General features: G+C 33.9%; 1 protein-coding gene across 1 annotated transcript in view; it reads right to left on the reverse strand.

Annotated features, from left to right (window-relative positions):
• Window positions 1-16,213, reverse strand: part of LOC137398787 (malignant fibrous histiocytoma-amplified sequence 1 homolog) — a 61,285-nt gene extending 45,072 nt beyond the window's left edge. The window contains exons 1-3 of the mRNA XM_068084964.1: window positions 16,085-16,213; window positions 11,181-11,318; window positions 8,237-8,389 (exon numbers count right to left, since the gene is read on the reverse strand). Of these exons, the coding sequence (XP_067941065.1) occupies window positions 8,237-8,389; window positions 11,181-11,318; window positions 16,085-16,212 (419 nt within the window). The 5' untranslated portion in view covers window position 16,213. The remainder of the gene's footprint in view (window positions 1-8,236; window positions 8,390-11,180; window positions 11,319-16,084) is intronic.
• Between the last annotated feature and the right edge of the window lie 375 nt (window positions 16,214-16,588).

The raw sequence follows: 16,588 nt of genomic DNA on the forward strand, positions 1-16,588 counted from the left end.
TTTAGTTGAAATAGTTAATGTCATCAAAGCATTTTTGTTAAAAATCAAAAACAAATGTTTCAGGCTGTATTATTGTGTTTAGGATTTTTAAAAGTTCCAACATACAGTTTTGTTGCTGTCATTAGTGTTTTACACATGGCATTACTTAATATTTACACTTTATTTATTAATAGTTTCAAGATCATATTTTTTTAAAAACAGTGTCGAACAGATTTTAAGAATTTTAGTAAGTTGTAATAGCAATAGTACTTTTATAATTTGTCTAAAATACACCTTCATACAAATTTCAGATAGAATGAGTCTTTGGCTTATGATCACTTCTACCTGCATTTTAAAGCAACCCAAATTGTTGAATTGTTTTTACATAAATAATAAACTTGAAATTGAGAACTTTCATTATTCCATGGTCTGGTTCTGTACCTAACCAATATACAATGCACACAATATTACAATCATTAATACCGCAGGTCCTTCTATGGTGGACGTCGGGTATGACCTTTTAATTCTTGTAACTATTTCTATATGTATATATTTTGCATGTTGTGTTTGCTCTTTTTATTGTATCATTAATAACTTGTTTGTTATACCATGTCCCTATTATGTTTTGCCTTCATTTATGTTGTATCGCTGTTGTAATGTATTATAACCATGCCAACGCATTAACCATTTGCAATCCAAAACCGAACTTTGTCGGTTTACGAGCAATGTCTCAGCGTACCATAACCGAAAAAACCCAACATTTTTCCGTTTTCGATAGACCTTTTTTAAACGTTTTATTTATTTTAAAAATATTGTTAAAATTAAAAATTAATATTTTGAGTGATTTCAGCAGCTTTTTTACTACTGTTTTGAGGCTATAAATAATCTCTTATGCGCATGTACAAAAAAGAACACGTTGTAAAGATTTGATCTTTCTTTAGGAAAGCTGATCAACAAAGACAGACGCGATTATTTGAGCTCTGCTAAAAAAATCGTTTAGAGGAAGACATCGAATAGTTTAGAAGTTAAGAAAATGATTTCAGGTCAGAAGAATCTAGGGAAGACGATGGAAGTGAAAAAGTAAGGTCAACAGAGTGAATTGGATTGCGAAAGTGGGATTGAAACGGCTGGCGTTGAAACAGAGAATAATGACGGATATCAAAGAGGAGCTGATTTAAAACAAAAATAATTACATTTTGATGACAGCTTGGCAGGAGATAAGTTCGAATTCTTAAACAGGTAAGTATTTTTTATTATTTGAAGCTTTTTATAACATTGGCCATTATAAAGCTTCGGAGCCTGTCGATGATAAATATATATGGCGAGTTATTGGTTTAGTTTTGCATATAGGTATTCTCAAAAAGCCTACTCTGTTGTCTTACTGGTCCACAATCCTTCATTATCTACGCTGATTTTTAATAAAATTGAAAGTATAAAAAAAAATAGAAACAAGTTTACCTTTCACTGACAATTTTGAACACCCTGCTGGCAATAAATTGTTCAAGTTGGAAAATGTTTTTGCTATGATATGCAACCGGTTATATTCTGTTTTGGTGCCTGGTAAATTTATATCTATAGATGAAAGCTTGCTGGCATGGAAAGGACGGCTCAACTTCAGACAGTGTATTCCATCTATTATTCCATCTGTTATTTGCTCTCCGATGCTGTCTCTGGCTATGTGCACAAGTTGTCTGTATACATGGGTGATGAGCAAGAGCAAGCTGAAGGTACCGGCAGCAGATTCTCTTGTGGAATATCTTTATGCGAGTCATATTTTGATCCCTACCATGCAAAATAAAATTATTTACAAACTGTATTTTGTTTAGTTTCTGCAAATGCTTCCTTGCTTTGTATTGCTAACTTTTGTACATACGTTCGCTGAAATGTCATTATCTATTGTATTTGTTGTGTATTGATATGTTGTATTTGTTGCCCATTGCCCTTATCCCCCACCTAATCAAAAGAGTTCAGTTATCATATTGTTTTGCCATCTAGCAGAATGATTTCTCCATCATTTGCTGTATCTGCTCATAATAAATGTTGCTTCCTGTCTTTTGCTCCTTCACCAAATGTGTGAATACAGGCTAACCACTCAATTCTTCTTGTGCACAACCAGTTAATCTTTGCTGCAGCACACATGAATCTTAGCTGCAGCACACCTGACTCCGTGCAATGAGTTTATATGCAAAATTGTTACTTAAATTTATAATTTCAAGAAATGCACATAAATCTGCCAGTAAAAAATCGTATATGTGAATACATTGACCTCAAGTCGCAGTCTTGGCAAGCTGCTTGAAGGAAAATATCTCAGCTTTCAGATGCATATTCATTTGCAGTCTTATGCCAATTTGTACGAGAATTATAGCAGAGTTTGAGGAGCCATGTCGGGTAACAGTTGCACTGCTTATTGCCAAGGCGTCATGAGCATTTCGAAGGACTGCTCCTGCAATGCACAGAGGCACCTAACTCAACTTTTGATGCGCTTGGATAACCCAATTCTTTTGCAAACTTTTGTAAACATATGACACCATGCAGATGCTTATCGTAAACCAGTTTTGGCAGAGATATTGCTTTTAAAAATATATTTGTAATCGATATTTCATGATAGAGAGGTAACAAGTTTGGCAAATCATAATTTTGACTAAAGTGTTCACATCCGATTTGCAGGGAATAAATGGCTGTCCGTTGAAACATTTCTAAGCTTTCAAATGCATATTCATTTATAGCTCCAAGCCAATTTGCATGCGAGTTATAGCCAATTTTAGTCGACCATGTCAAGCCTCTTTTTTTTGCAGGTCGTTAATGTCACGCGCTGAAAATTTGGAAAGGCGCTCCTGCATTGTAACGGAGCTCATAACTACACTTTCAATGCTCTTCGACGACCAGTTCTTTTTTGCAAATTGTTGTGAAGATATGAATCTAAGCAAGTATTATTCATACAACACTGTCAATTGCCTTTATCAATTAGAAAAACACAACTGAAAATGACGTACAAAAATAAAAAATTCATAGCTTCAACAAATTGAGACTTGCGTTGGTAAGTATTTGCAAGCTATCTACATAGAAGAAGCATCAGCTTGTAGAGAAATTTCTCAGCTTTCCTATGCATGTCAATTTATGTAACTGCCACAATTTTGATGTAAGTTACTGCAGTTTCTATGCAGTCATGTCGAAAGCTCAAATCACGCCAGTTAATGCCTGGTACGCTAGTGGTTTTTCCATCCTAACCTCGCGGTCGCTAAAGGGTTAACGATTTTAATTATTCCCATTCTTAGTCAGTTTTTCCTTACTCGGTTCCATTATCTAGAATGAGTAAATAATTGTATATAAAGTGAGCACGCTTGATAAGAGAGCAGAGCAGTAGTCGTAAGCACTTCAACTAAAAGATTTTCCTTCATAAATAAAACTAACGAAAAGCCATACTTGTTCTCTCTTTTTTATGCAACATTCTAGATAGTGCCAAAATAAAAGCTGGCAAATTCCTTTACATTGTTGGCAATAATGGGATTTTGTCGACCCCGGCAGGCACCATTTAAAAATCTAATGGTCACGACTCTGAAAGACCACCTGTCCTGCTTGCAAAAGCAGCATCAGTAAAGAAAAACCAGAGTAAGCGCGACAAACACCAGGGGTTCAGAATCTGGTCAAGATAACTGTACGGCTACCTCCCACATTCGTAGAGAAACCTGATGTTTTAGAATAAACAGGTGATCCAGCACTCTAAAAAATAGTTGATGACTGGCGCTACGCCAACTATCCCCACTCTGTAAGACGCTCGATACTGCCAAAAAAGGTTTAAGGACTTCGGGTCAGGCCGTGATAGTCTATGATGGTCCCCCTCACTCGGAGAGAAGCTCGAAGTCATGTTTCAAAAAAGGGCAAAGGAGTGTAAACTGGGGCACGGACTGACTAACTGACACCATAGGACAACTTGTCAGATTTTACCGGAACCCGGAACCGGCCTCCCAGTTCAAATCCCCCAAGTATAATGGCGTTGGAGACCCAGAATACTTCATTAGCAGATTTAGAAAAATCAGAGCTGAAAATAGGTGGGCCGAGGGGCCAGCACAATGCATCTCAGAGAGGCTTTGAAGAGGAAGGCAGAACCCTGCAAAAGGGCAGTCGGGGTGGCAGCCATCTTTGAAACCATCCGAGACTGACTTGGACTCGCTCTCCGACAAGCCCGAGCAGAGTTGAGCAATTTGAAAATAGGAACCCAAACCTCCCTGCAGGGTCACAAAACTGAAATTGAATGGCTAGTTGAAATAGCCTACGCTTAGCTGCCCAAACCTTTCAGAAGCAACATGGCCAAGGAGTACTTCTCAAACTCCATAAACCACCCCGCCCTACAGCGGCACCTCTAGCAGTACCCACAGAGACTATTGCAGACGCGGTACAGGACAGAGAAGTTCTCCTGATCAAACCTGGAGGAAAAACAACTCTCGGCAGAGCCGTCCAAGTAGTGGCAAAAGATGTAGCGGACCCAAAAGCTAATACAAGACAAAGTGCAGTAGGTGGGGTCAAACAAGCTACCCTGAACGTACTCCTATCCATGGTGAAGCAGCTAGCAAAACAAGTCAAGCAGCTGCAGAACAAGCCAACGGAGCCTCCAGAAAGTAAGCCCATTATTTGTTGGGGATGTGGAGGCACTGGACACCTTCGAAAGAAGTGCCACAGTCAAAGGAAAAAGGTATCGGAAAATGGACAAAGTGTGTCGAAATGATTATTTCTACTAATCTAAGAGCACTCATTCATTGCTTATTTTGTAACTCTATCTATAAGGATTTCTTTTGAAAAAATTTGAAATGTACACCATTGTTGGTTACCAAAGTGTGGTTAAAGATTTACACTGTTTGCTGACCTGTCATATATAAACACTAGCTGCATTACCCGTCTACAGGAAAAGATTCACGTGCAGCATAAGGTTTATTGAGAGTTGTCTTTCATGCTGTAAAACAACTCCAAATAAGCAGTCTACTGAAATTGTTGTCCTGATCAGAGAATGCATGCACATATACATGTCAATATTGGTGAGAACAATGGAAATCTGCAATGTGTCTTACAGCTAGATGCGTGTAAAATCTAGTAATTATTATAGATTCAAGTGTCTAGAATCATGCATTCGTTCACCCTCGCCTATATTTGCAGTTGACGATCGCGCACTTCTGCCGATGAGCCCCCGCCTCAGCTGACCAGTCTTTACCCGCCAAGCAGTTGACAATTGCGTTCTTGCACTCGACTCGCAATCAATCGCTTCGCACTCGCAATCAATTGCCTTGCAATCAATCAGCACTCAATCGCCTTGCACTCTCCTTGCAATAAATTGCCTCGCAATCAATCGCCTCGTACTCGCCTTGCAATCACCTCCCACCCGCCTCGCAATCAATCACCTTGCACTCAGTCGCCTCGCAATCAGTTGCCTCGCACTCGCCTTGCAATCAATCACCTCGCACTCGCCTTGCAATCAATCACCTTGCACTCGCAACCAATCGTCTCGCAACCAATCGCCTAGCAATCAATCGCCTAGCACTCGCCTTGCAATCACCTCGAACTCGCCTTGCAATCAATTGCCTCGCACTCAATCGCCTCGCACTCGCCTTGCAATCAATCACCTTGCACTCGCAACCAATCGTCTCGCAACCAATCGCCGAGCAATCAATCGCTTTGCAATCAATCGCCTCGCACTCGCCAACTCATTCATCCAGAAAGCCGCGCCTGGAGACTTTCGCTGTACTCGGGGTAAAACAGGTCTTCTGCACATCCCCGAGTGACGCCACGGCCCCAACCCTAGCTGTGCTACCCGGCATTGCCTGGGTAGTAAAAAAAGTCTTTGCACAGAAAATTGATTTGTATTTAATATATAACGACATTTGCCATTCTAGCATTCAAACTACATATCATGAAAGAAGTGTTTTGTGTAGTTGAAATAAATTAAGAGAGAAAATAAAACAACTGTAAAGGTTTTCAAACCAAAGTAAATTAAAAATTTTATAACTTTCAGCGACCTATATCTTTTGATAACGTATGGTGGAACCTCAGTTCTCGAACATAATCAGTTCCAGAAGGTAGTTCGAAAACCATGTTGTTCGAGATCCGAAACAATTTTTCCCATTAAAATAAATTAATGCAAATTTTAATCCGCTTCAAGGTGAGAAAACAACTTTGGTAAAGTATTTTTTTCAACATTTTACAGCATAAGCTGTACTTGTACCTGGGTAATAAAAAAGTCTTAGCACAGAAAATTTATTTGTATTTAATATATATAACAACATTTGCTATTCTAACATTCAAACTACATAGGTAACATGAGAAAACATGATAGGTAACGTATCATGAGAAAAGTGTTTTGTGTAGTTGAAATAAAGAGAAACTAAAAACAACTGTAAAGTTTATCAAACTTTGTCAAACAACTGTAACTTTCAAACTTCATATCATGAGAAAAACGTTTCGTGCAGGTCAAATAAATTTTAAGATTAAGACGACTACAAAACGGTTTAGATGTAACAGTGAAATAATTAGCAAGTAATAGCTAAATTGAGTCTGTTTTGCTACGGTTACAATATGAGATGATTCGGTAATGATACAATTAAAACAAACTGAAAAAACAAAATAAAATTCGTGAATACGTTGAATTATTAATAAAAATTCTTGCATAGAAGTGTGTGTATAAAAAAGTTACTGTTCCACCAACAGCTATCCATCAAAACTCTGAATACGAAGATACTGGTACGATGATATGCTATGTAAACAATAAAATATTGTGGTGTCCTTGTCTGATCGAAGGTGAGGGAATCTGGATGCTATTCCTACTCGAGATAAAGCAATTGTCGGCATGAAAAGTAGTGACCTTAACAGCGATTTAGCAATTGAACCTTAAGAAAAGCCAGAAATAGAGGTTCACAAAAACGGCATCGTGTTTCATAGGGTTAATAAAATTTAATTGCCAAGTTCTAATATCGAGAGAGTTTATTGTCCATATCGTTTTGCCGAAAACAAATTAGCCCTAATACGTCGAAGACAAAAAAGCATCGCGTGTCATGAAGCTAAAAGAAAGCCATAGAGTTGTAATTATTACGTCATTTTTGTGTAAAAACGGCAAACAATGAATAGGTTATGTAAAGAGGCGTGTACTAACCGTAGATTCCCATTAACGCACCCTAGATACCTAGTAGCGGGTAAAAGTCCGAAAAGTACGGTATTCTATAAAGCGGACACTCAATCTCACTTGCAGACAGACAGACAACGATTGCCGTTTATATAGTAGATTTTTAAGGACATAATATTGTAGGAAACCATAGTTAAATGTTAACTTGTTGCTATATTTAGAAAGATTTACCAGACATTCAATAAGTTTGAGCAGTGAAAGTTTAAATCTAACTATGAATATATTGGCCTAAATTAACACTTTTAATTCTTCAAGTGAGAGGTTTCCATAGTATATTTAATTTAGTAAATAATGATTCATCTCTTACTACTAATGCAGGTACCAAAACTCATATTTTAAGGTTTTCTTGTAAAAAAGTTAACTTTATGAATACTTCAATAAATACATGTACATGTAGGTCGATGGCTGGACTAGAACAGCCAAATTTTGTAGAGCTGTCAAAATAGTCATTTCACTGATTGTAAATGTAGTGATAGTTCAATTTATAGTTCAATTTCATTAGCAGAAAATAGTTATAGGGCAGTTAAAATGGTTAAAGGACGACCTAATTAAATTTACCTAAAAGCAGCAACAAAAACCTTTTTTATTCATACCCATCATCAAATGTTAAAATGTTTGGTAATTTTTAAAATCGTCACGTATCTTGTTCAATGTTTCACAGTTTTTGCAGAGAAACAGAGGTTTCTGCCGCTTTCTGCTGTTTTGTAAAATCAAAAATGCTGTTCAACCTAATTTTGGCTACACTTGCCTTATGATATTCTATTGGTGTACTAAAATGAGTATTCTAGTCAAGAATATAAATTTTGTGTGATGTGCGAATACAAACTGTGCAGCTGTAAGTTTTGTAAAATTTAATCGAATTTGAATTGCTCAGAATTGCAGTCAAATGAGATTTGAATAGCATGAGATCCTTCATCTTTTTTGATGAATGACATAACAGAGTGCTTGTGGTTACCACCAATAAGATACTGGCATCGTATGAACAAAAATCCTTTCATGCTTTTGGCTCAGCTCAACCTCAAAAGTTTTAAAACATAGCAAGTCCCAGAGTCAGGCCAGTTGCCCAAAAGAAGTGAATCTCTTATTTCTTACCTATCTGGGAGCTGATTGATCTGGTTGTATGACAAGTCTAGTTCTTCTAATGAAGTCAATTTGGTAACTACCTCAGGCACTGATTGAAGAGAACCACGCTGAGAACGAGAACCTCTGATCTTCAGAACCTTTAGTCTTTGTAGTCTGTCAAACCTAAAGAATAGGATCATAACCGTAAAATTCATATTATGTATGCCTTGCAACAGTTAAACTTTACAAATGAGGACGTGATTACAGATTTTAAATGGTAAAAACTAAATAATTATGGTTATTACGGTCAGTGTCACTAATTCAGCAATAAAACAAACATTTTGACTCAACTAATAATAAAAATATACTTTACATTAGGAATGTTAATGTTTAATGTAGGAATGTTTAGACTTTTTAATCTTCTGGTTTTAGTTGAAATTACTAATGTTGCTGTCATCAATATTTTCTGTCAAAATTCAAAAGAGAAATTTAGGCCTTTGTTCCTATGATTAGTAAATCATTGTTATAAAGTTTGACATAGTTTTAAGACAAGTCTAGTTCTTCTAATGAATGTAAATGGGCCACTGCATCAAGAAAAGATTTCAGAGCGATTGCGTTACAAAAACTTTCTGTGATCTTCAGAACGTTCAGATTTTGTAAATTGTCCAAATTGAAATATGATAACATTAATAAGATAAACAATTTTAATAGGGAAATTTTGCTACTTCCTTAGAAGCCGATGGTAGAGAGCAAAAGTAAAAACAACTTTTTATAATTTTCAAAACCTTTAGTCTTCAGCCTAACCTGAAATATGATGATATAAATAAGATGAGCAATTTTAAATATGATTCAACAAATCATCAATTTTAGACATAAGCTAACAGTACCCATGTAATTATGAGTTCATTTAAGTAAAACACTAGCTGAACATATTTTATCTGCTCCAATGTAACTAGCTTCAGCACCAACTACGGATATCACTCACATATTGATAATTAGATCTTTCTTTTTAATGTTTAGTTTTATAGAAATTCTCTGTTCTCAAAGTTGAGTAAATTTTTTAAATGGGTAAAGAAATAGCAACGAAATTACTGCTATCACAAGTTATAGTTTTCTTTCACCAAAAAATTAGTTGAAAATAATACTGGAAGTTTGATTTAGTAAAACCAGACTGAGATTCATTTCATGAATAGAAATAAAATATTATCTGTTTGGTGTCACAATCAATGTTTTTTATGGTACCAACCTATTTATTTATATAAACTATTATAAGAAAATATTATGTAATATTATATTTGCCATACTACATTCCGACTCCATAAACAAGCTGAAATTGTGATTATGTTATACAAATGGCAATAAAAATATTATTTTATTGACATTATTTTTAATGTTACTATTTCAGCAATCAAACTAAACATTTTTAACAAATAATAATAATCCACACTATTGTTAAAGCCATATCCATTTGTATGTACAAAGCCACAGTTGACAGCAAGAAAAAGATTACATTGTGTGGAATTCAAACTCAAACAACTGAACCAATCAACTGCTCACCGGCATAGCAGACTAATTGCATTTATCTGTCCTAGCGTATTAAACTGTCGAGATCTTAGTAATAATATTAATAAGCCTTAAAATGAATGTTGATATAAACTTTTTTATCATATGGTTCTAGTCAAAATAACTAACGACGGTGTCATCAATGTTTTGGTCTGATATCAAAAATAAATACTTCAGCCTGTGAATTTGTGTTTAGAAGGTTAAACAATTTCAGCAGAAGGTTCTTGTTGCTGGCATTAGTGTTTTATACACGACATCAGTTAATATTTACACTTTATTTAATAATAGTTTTCCTAAATACTAACATGTGTACATAATAACATACTAAATAATGTTAAATCTCGTTTTATGACATGTGAGTTGACATGCGCTTCTATAATCTAAATTTTAATATTACATATTTTTATCATAAAAATAAAATAATATTTTCTTTATAAGATTTTAAAAGTAATGCTGTACTTGAAAGTTTGAGCACAACAGGCCAAGCATATTTTTGTAGAGACATTGTCTCACAGATTCCAAGCGTTTTAGTAATTTGTAACGGTAATAATAATTCGTCTAAATACAATAATTAATCTAATAACATAATTTGTCTAAAATACATCTTTGTACAAATTTCAGATAAAAGAACCCTTTTGGCTTACGATTGCATATACATTTACATGCATTTTGATGCAACTAAATTTTGGAGTTGACATTTATTTTCACATCAATGATAAACTTGAAAATGATAAAGTTGTAAAAACACTCCAATTGCATCCAATATTATGTATGTAAAATGTTTTCTCCCATGTCTGTCGGACAGATTTCAAGAATTTTATTAATTCTAGTAATTATCTTGTAGATATAACAAAGCAACAGCTCATTTCAACTATTTTCAAGGTAATGAACTGATAAGTGCTGCCAGGCTAGTAAACCTTTTGTATATAATTTTAGATAAACAAATACTTATTGACAAATATGCTTATCTTCTCTGCAATACAAAACCTGCGCAAAATAGTAAAATTTTGATGGGCTGTTGTGAAATAATAGTTTCAAAGGGGCATCATAATCTTTGAGTAGTTTATTCAAGAAGCATCAGATGTTTTATAAACAGTTACAAGTTTTTGCTGTCAAAAAGCAGAAATGTTACCTTATTTTACAATACAAAGCATTTTAAGCTAAGCTTTTCATACCACATCAACAGCGTACATATAATGACTAATTTTTTACCATATCCAATAAAAATAGAGTAACGTGGCTAGAGATTATTAGAGATCAGATTGATGTCAGATTTGCGGGACAATTAATTTTTAAGATGTTATGATATTTATTCACATGTTGAACTAAAGATCAGTTGACATGGCAGTGCATCAAAAAGTAGTCAAAATTTTTCTCATGAAAGGTTCATATAAGGTATATACATATTTACTTCTCTGGGAGTTGATATATCGAGCAGTCTGATAGGTCCAGTTCTTCTAGTAAACTCAATGCAGTGATAGCCTCAGGAACCTCTCTGATAAGGTTATTGTGAAGAGTCAATTTCTTCAGTGCCCTCATTGTGCCTAACCTAAAAATAAAATACTAGACACTGACAGCTATTATGGAAAACCATTTTCTCTGGTAACTCAAATAATTGCTACAAAAATATTCTGATATATCATTGTGTGGCCCTTTATTATGGAATAATGATTTTAATTTAAATACAATTAGTGTTCATATGGAAAGTCCTTTATTTATGTGCATGTTTTATTTGGTCTTTAAGGTATACTTTTTGAAAGTTTCATATTTGAATCTGCACTCCTTGTTTTTACTAATGGTTTACCGTAGCGAATTCATTGGGCAGGGTGTTAATAGTAATTCTAGTCATTTTCGGCACTATGTAACATGCTTAATTAGTATAGTAACTAGGGTTAAAGAACAGTTTCAAAGTGAGCATCACAACTACTATGAAAACATTGAAAATTGTTCCTGATGTCATATTTTCGATTACAGAAAATTAGCTTCGTGAACCAACTTGATCTAAACTATGATGCAAACACTACGGGTTGCACAGAAGGAAGAGAAAATAAGAAAATACTATTCAAAGCTATTCTAAGAATATGAAGAAGCAGCTTGTATGTTTCTTTAAGATATTAATCCCACGACCAAACACGAGCGGAGCAAATGTTTGAGAGTTTTATGATAAATGCATGTGCACACAACTCACAAAGATTATTCATCAACAACGTCACAAACCCTTGTACCGAAATCTCATCAACAAATTTAACCATTTTTATGTGGAGTCGTTTAAGTATAATAACGATACGAAACACATAAAAACCTATTTAAATATGTTACCATGTCTTGGTAAATTGCCGACAATATCTTAAAACTTACCCAACTGATCGGATTATACACAAATAGACAGATTAATTTGGCTGAACATTGTTATTAAAACTTGTCAAGCCTTATTTTTATCAAAATTAGGACTGGCAAACGAAACGTCGAGCGACAGAATAGAACCATAAGGTCGTGCGCATTTCATGAAAAAATAACGTGCAAATTTCACCAGTCCATGGCATTGTCGAATTGCCGAAGGTTTCTGTAATTAACGTAGAAGTACTGAAATATAATCGTTTCGTTTTTGCCGATTTCAAAGTAACTGACATTTTGGACACTTTTGAGTACTTTGGTATTCTAACTAATGTCAAAAGCAGTGAAAGTAACGGAAATGATGATGATATTTTTTTCTAACGATTCTAATGAGATTATTACAATATTTAATTATAAGTTTAGATGACTATTGAAGTGTTATAGTCACACTAACAACATCGATGATAGGTAATATGTTACTGTTGTTATTTTTTCTGAATAGTTTTGTTAAATAGATTTTCTAAAAATCTATATAAATATCACAACGTCTTGATATGGTTAGCTATGACGTTTTGAAATGTAAACAAAATTGTGCATTGGTTTTCTATTATTACTGTATTACTAGATTAATAATATTGGCTATTCTAATAATATCAGGGCATTTTACTTCTAATATCACATTTTTCCTATTGCAGGGGAGAGATATAAACATATAATCTTTTCCTTTCATTATTGCTGTTTGTTGTACATAACAACACCCACACCCAGTACAGTACAGCTACTATTGCAGTTATCCTAATCCACTGCAGTGCAATTTGACTGCTAATATCGCATTTCTCAACCATCAGTACCCTTTCTTTTTTCCAATATAACTTTGATCAAGGGCTGAATGACAGAGGAGTTTCTAGTTTGTATTTCAAATGATATGTTTGCATGAACAATTTTGTTATTGACAAAATTTCATTATAAAAACTGTAAGTACAACTATCTATCTTATACTATCTCTCATAAATTTATGCACCAGACTAACAGAAAGATGACCCTATATGTATAGGAGCTGCATTTATTTATACAAAACAATCAATGATTTCTTATATTTTTGCCCGACAAGGCATGCCTTATCATAAGGTGCAGTACTTATTCCATGGCCTGGTTCTAGACCTAACCAAATTATAATGCACATTATATTACAATCTTCAATACGCAGGTCTCTCTTCAGCGTTGTCTGAGTCAGAATTGGCGACCAGTTGCAGTTAAACATTGATGTCAGTTTTCTCAAAATTTCTAGCGACAGAGACTGGTTTTACCTTAGCCTATGCATCCACAATCCACTCACATATGTTGGTGTAACTTGCACGCAACTGCTTCCCAGTTTAAACTCAACCTCACAAACATGTCGCTTACCTATGGAAGTACCTTTTACTTACTTCTGACTTTTACCTGAATGGATGTTTTAACAATGCCCTTTTTTGGTTTCTTTAATGAAGTAAATAGCATTGAGAAGCACACCTCTGCTGTATACCTAACACAAACTATTGTTTCTTTAGCAAAAATGGTTTATGAAATGGTTGCATTAGTATGCTTAACAAACGCACACAAGAGGTTTTATTCCTACTAGCTATTATCAAAAAACAGGTCATATTATATCTGCCATTTTACATTCAGACTCTACAAAACTGCTGAAAAAATGTAAGTGTGCTAGACCAATGGTAATAAAAATAATATATTTTTGTCATTGCTTTTAATATCATTACTTTTCAAGTAAATCAAACATTTTAACAAATAATAATAATCTTTACTATAATAAAAGCCATATCCATCTGTCGGTCCAAAGCAAAAACTGACAGCAAAAAAAATCATATGGTGAGGGGTTCAAACTCACAACTTTCACCATGGTAGACTGACACTCAAACAACTGAACAAATTGACTGCTTAATGGCATAACAGAATAATTGTATGTATAACTATTACACTTTAATGGATCACTAGACTGCCAGGGTACTAGTAATATTATTATATTATACCTTAAAATATGAATGTTCAGATAAATATAATAATATTTTTATATGAATCTCAATATTTGCCAGCCTGTCCTATTTGGTCGTGTTGTTTGTCTGTTGTTCATCTATCCAGTTGTAGCAATAAAATTTTAGCAACTAAAAATCACCTTCGTACAAGATTTGAACATGCGTCATTCAATTTGCAAGTCTTCTAACAACAGTTAAGAACTACAGTTCTTGCCACACTCGTTGTTCCTACCATATACCGTATGTCCTTTTGCGATTGCACACACTAAATGTGCGCTTTTTATTATTAATGCACTGCGCCAGCGGGTTGGGTGTCCTCGTTTGATAATTTTTTGTTTTACGAAGTAGAACGCAATGGTTTCTTGGTTTCACCGTACAAGGACAAAAACTTTAAGATTTTTTTCTGCCAAACGATATCAACAAAAAATTCAATCAAAATTAAAATTTAGCAGCTGGTGTCCTGATTACATAAAAATAGCAAAGATGCCAATAGGTTTTTTTGAAATCCTTCTCACAACGCCTAAAAGAGAAACGGTGCTTGCTCGCTCTCTATTTTTGTTCAGCATTATTGGTTAGAAGCTACAGCAAAAAACATAGCCAAATACAAATGGTTGATAAAATATCAGCAAATGACAAGATTAAAGTTTCGTTTTGTAAAATACATACTAAAACTTAACTTTAGATAAGTGTTTACAAGCTAAATTCATTTCAACTGCACATAAAACTTTTTTCATGATATGGCATTTGAAAGTTATATTAGTTTAAACAAGTTTGAAAACCTTTACTGTATTTCTATTTTTTCCTAATTTATAAGAATGGTGCAAAAAACACTTCAACACTGCAGACAATTCCTGTCACTGCATAAATGTTTTAAATGTGACAGCATTTAATACTTTCACATCATTTAATAACAGTTTCCATAACTATTAACAAATGTCGAATCTCTTTTGTTTGTCACACGATTTGAGTTTTGCTTCCGTGATCTAAATTAAAATACTACCTATGTTCATCATAAAATAAAAAACATGCTTTCATAAGCATATGGCAGTGATGCTGTACTTTAATTTCAAGAATAACAGGTCAATAATAATTTTGTAGAGACAATGTCAGACAGATTCTAAAAAATTTAGTAGTTTGTATAGTATTTTTATAATTTCTCTAAAACACATCTTCATATATAGTATATCTCTTAGATAGAGTGATCCTTTGGCTTATGATCACATCTACCTGCATTTTAAATTAACTAACTTTTTGCGTGAACAATTATTTTTGCGTAAACAATAAATTTGGAAATAAAAAGTTGTAAAAACACTCAACTTTATCCATTTTCATGTATGTAAAAAATTTTCTTACAAAAATAATTTCTTTAACAAATTTTAGTAATTATATTAGTAATCCTTTCGGTATACTTAAACTATTACAAAGCAGAACCTCATTTCAACTATTTTTAGAGTAATAAACTGGTAAGCGCGGCCATGCTATTAAACCTTTTGCATATAATTTTAGATACACAAATGTTTATTGACAACTATGATTATCTTTTCTGTAATACAAAACCTGCAAATTTTGGTGAAATATTGATGGCTTGTTGTGAAGTTATATTTTAAAGGGGCACCATATTTTTTGAGTAGATTCTAAGTTTTTGCTGTCAAAAAGCAAAAATGTTTACCTTATTTTACAATACAAAGCGAAGCATTTTAAGCTAAATTTTTCATACCACACCGACAGTGTATATATATAATGACTATTTTTCTACCATATTCAATAAAAATATAATAACGTGACTTGATATTATTAGAGATCAGATTGATGTCAGATTTGCAGGACAATTAATTTATAAGATGTTATGATATTTATTTACATTTCGAACTAAAGGTGAGTTGACATAACAGTGCATCAAAAAGTAGAAAAAGCGCTCTCATGAAAGGTTCATATAAGGTATATACATATTTACTTCTCTGGGAGTCGTCTTATCATGCAAGCTGATAGGTCCAGTTCTTCTAGTAAACTCAATGTAGTGATAGTTTCAGAAGCCTCTCTAATCGGGTTATTAATAAGAATCAATTTCTTCAGTGCCCTCATTGTGCCTAACCTAAAAATAAAATGCTAGCAACTGTGGTAGCTCTTAGGAAAAAATTTTTCCCCAGGCAACTCAAATAATTGCAACAAAATATTATGAAATATTTGTGCGTAATAATGGTTATGGAATAATGTTTTTAATTTGAATACAATAAATGTTTATATGCAAAATTCGGTATTACTGTGTATGATTTATATTCCTTTTCAACTATATTTTTTGGAAGTTTCACACATTCATCAGCACTCTTTGTATTTCCTGATGGTTTAATGCAGCGAATTCATTGGGCAGTGTTTTATATTACTTTTGGTGATTTTCTGTAGTATGTACCATGTTTAATTAGTATTGTAAATACAGTTGAACAAGTTTCATAGAGAGTGT

The sequence above is a fragment of the Watersipora subatra genome, chromosome 6, assembly GCF_963576615.1.
Source record: "Watersipora subatra chromosome 6, tzWatSuba1.1, whole genome shotgun sequence".
NCBI lineage: Eukaryota > Metazoa > Bryozoa > Gymnolaemata > Cheilostomatida > Watersiporidae > Watersipora > Watersipora subatra.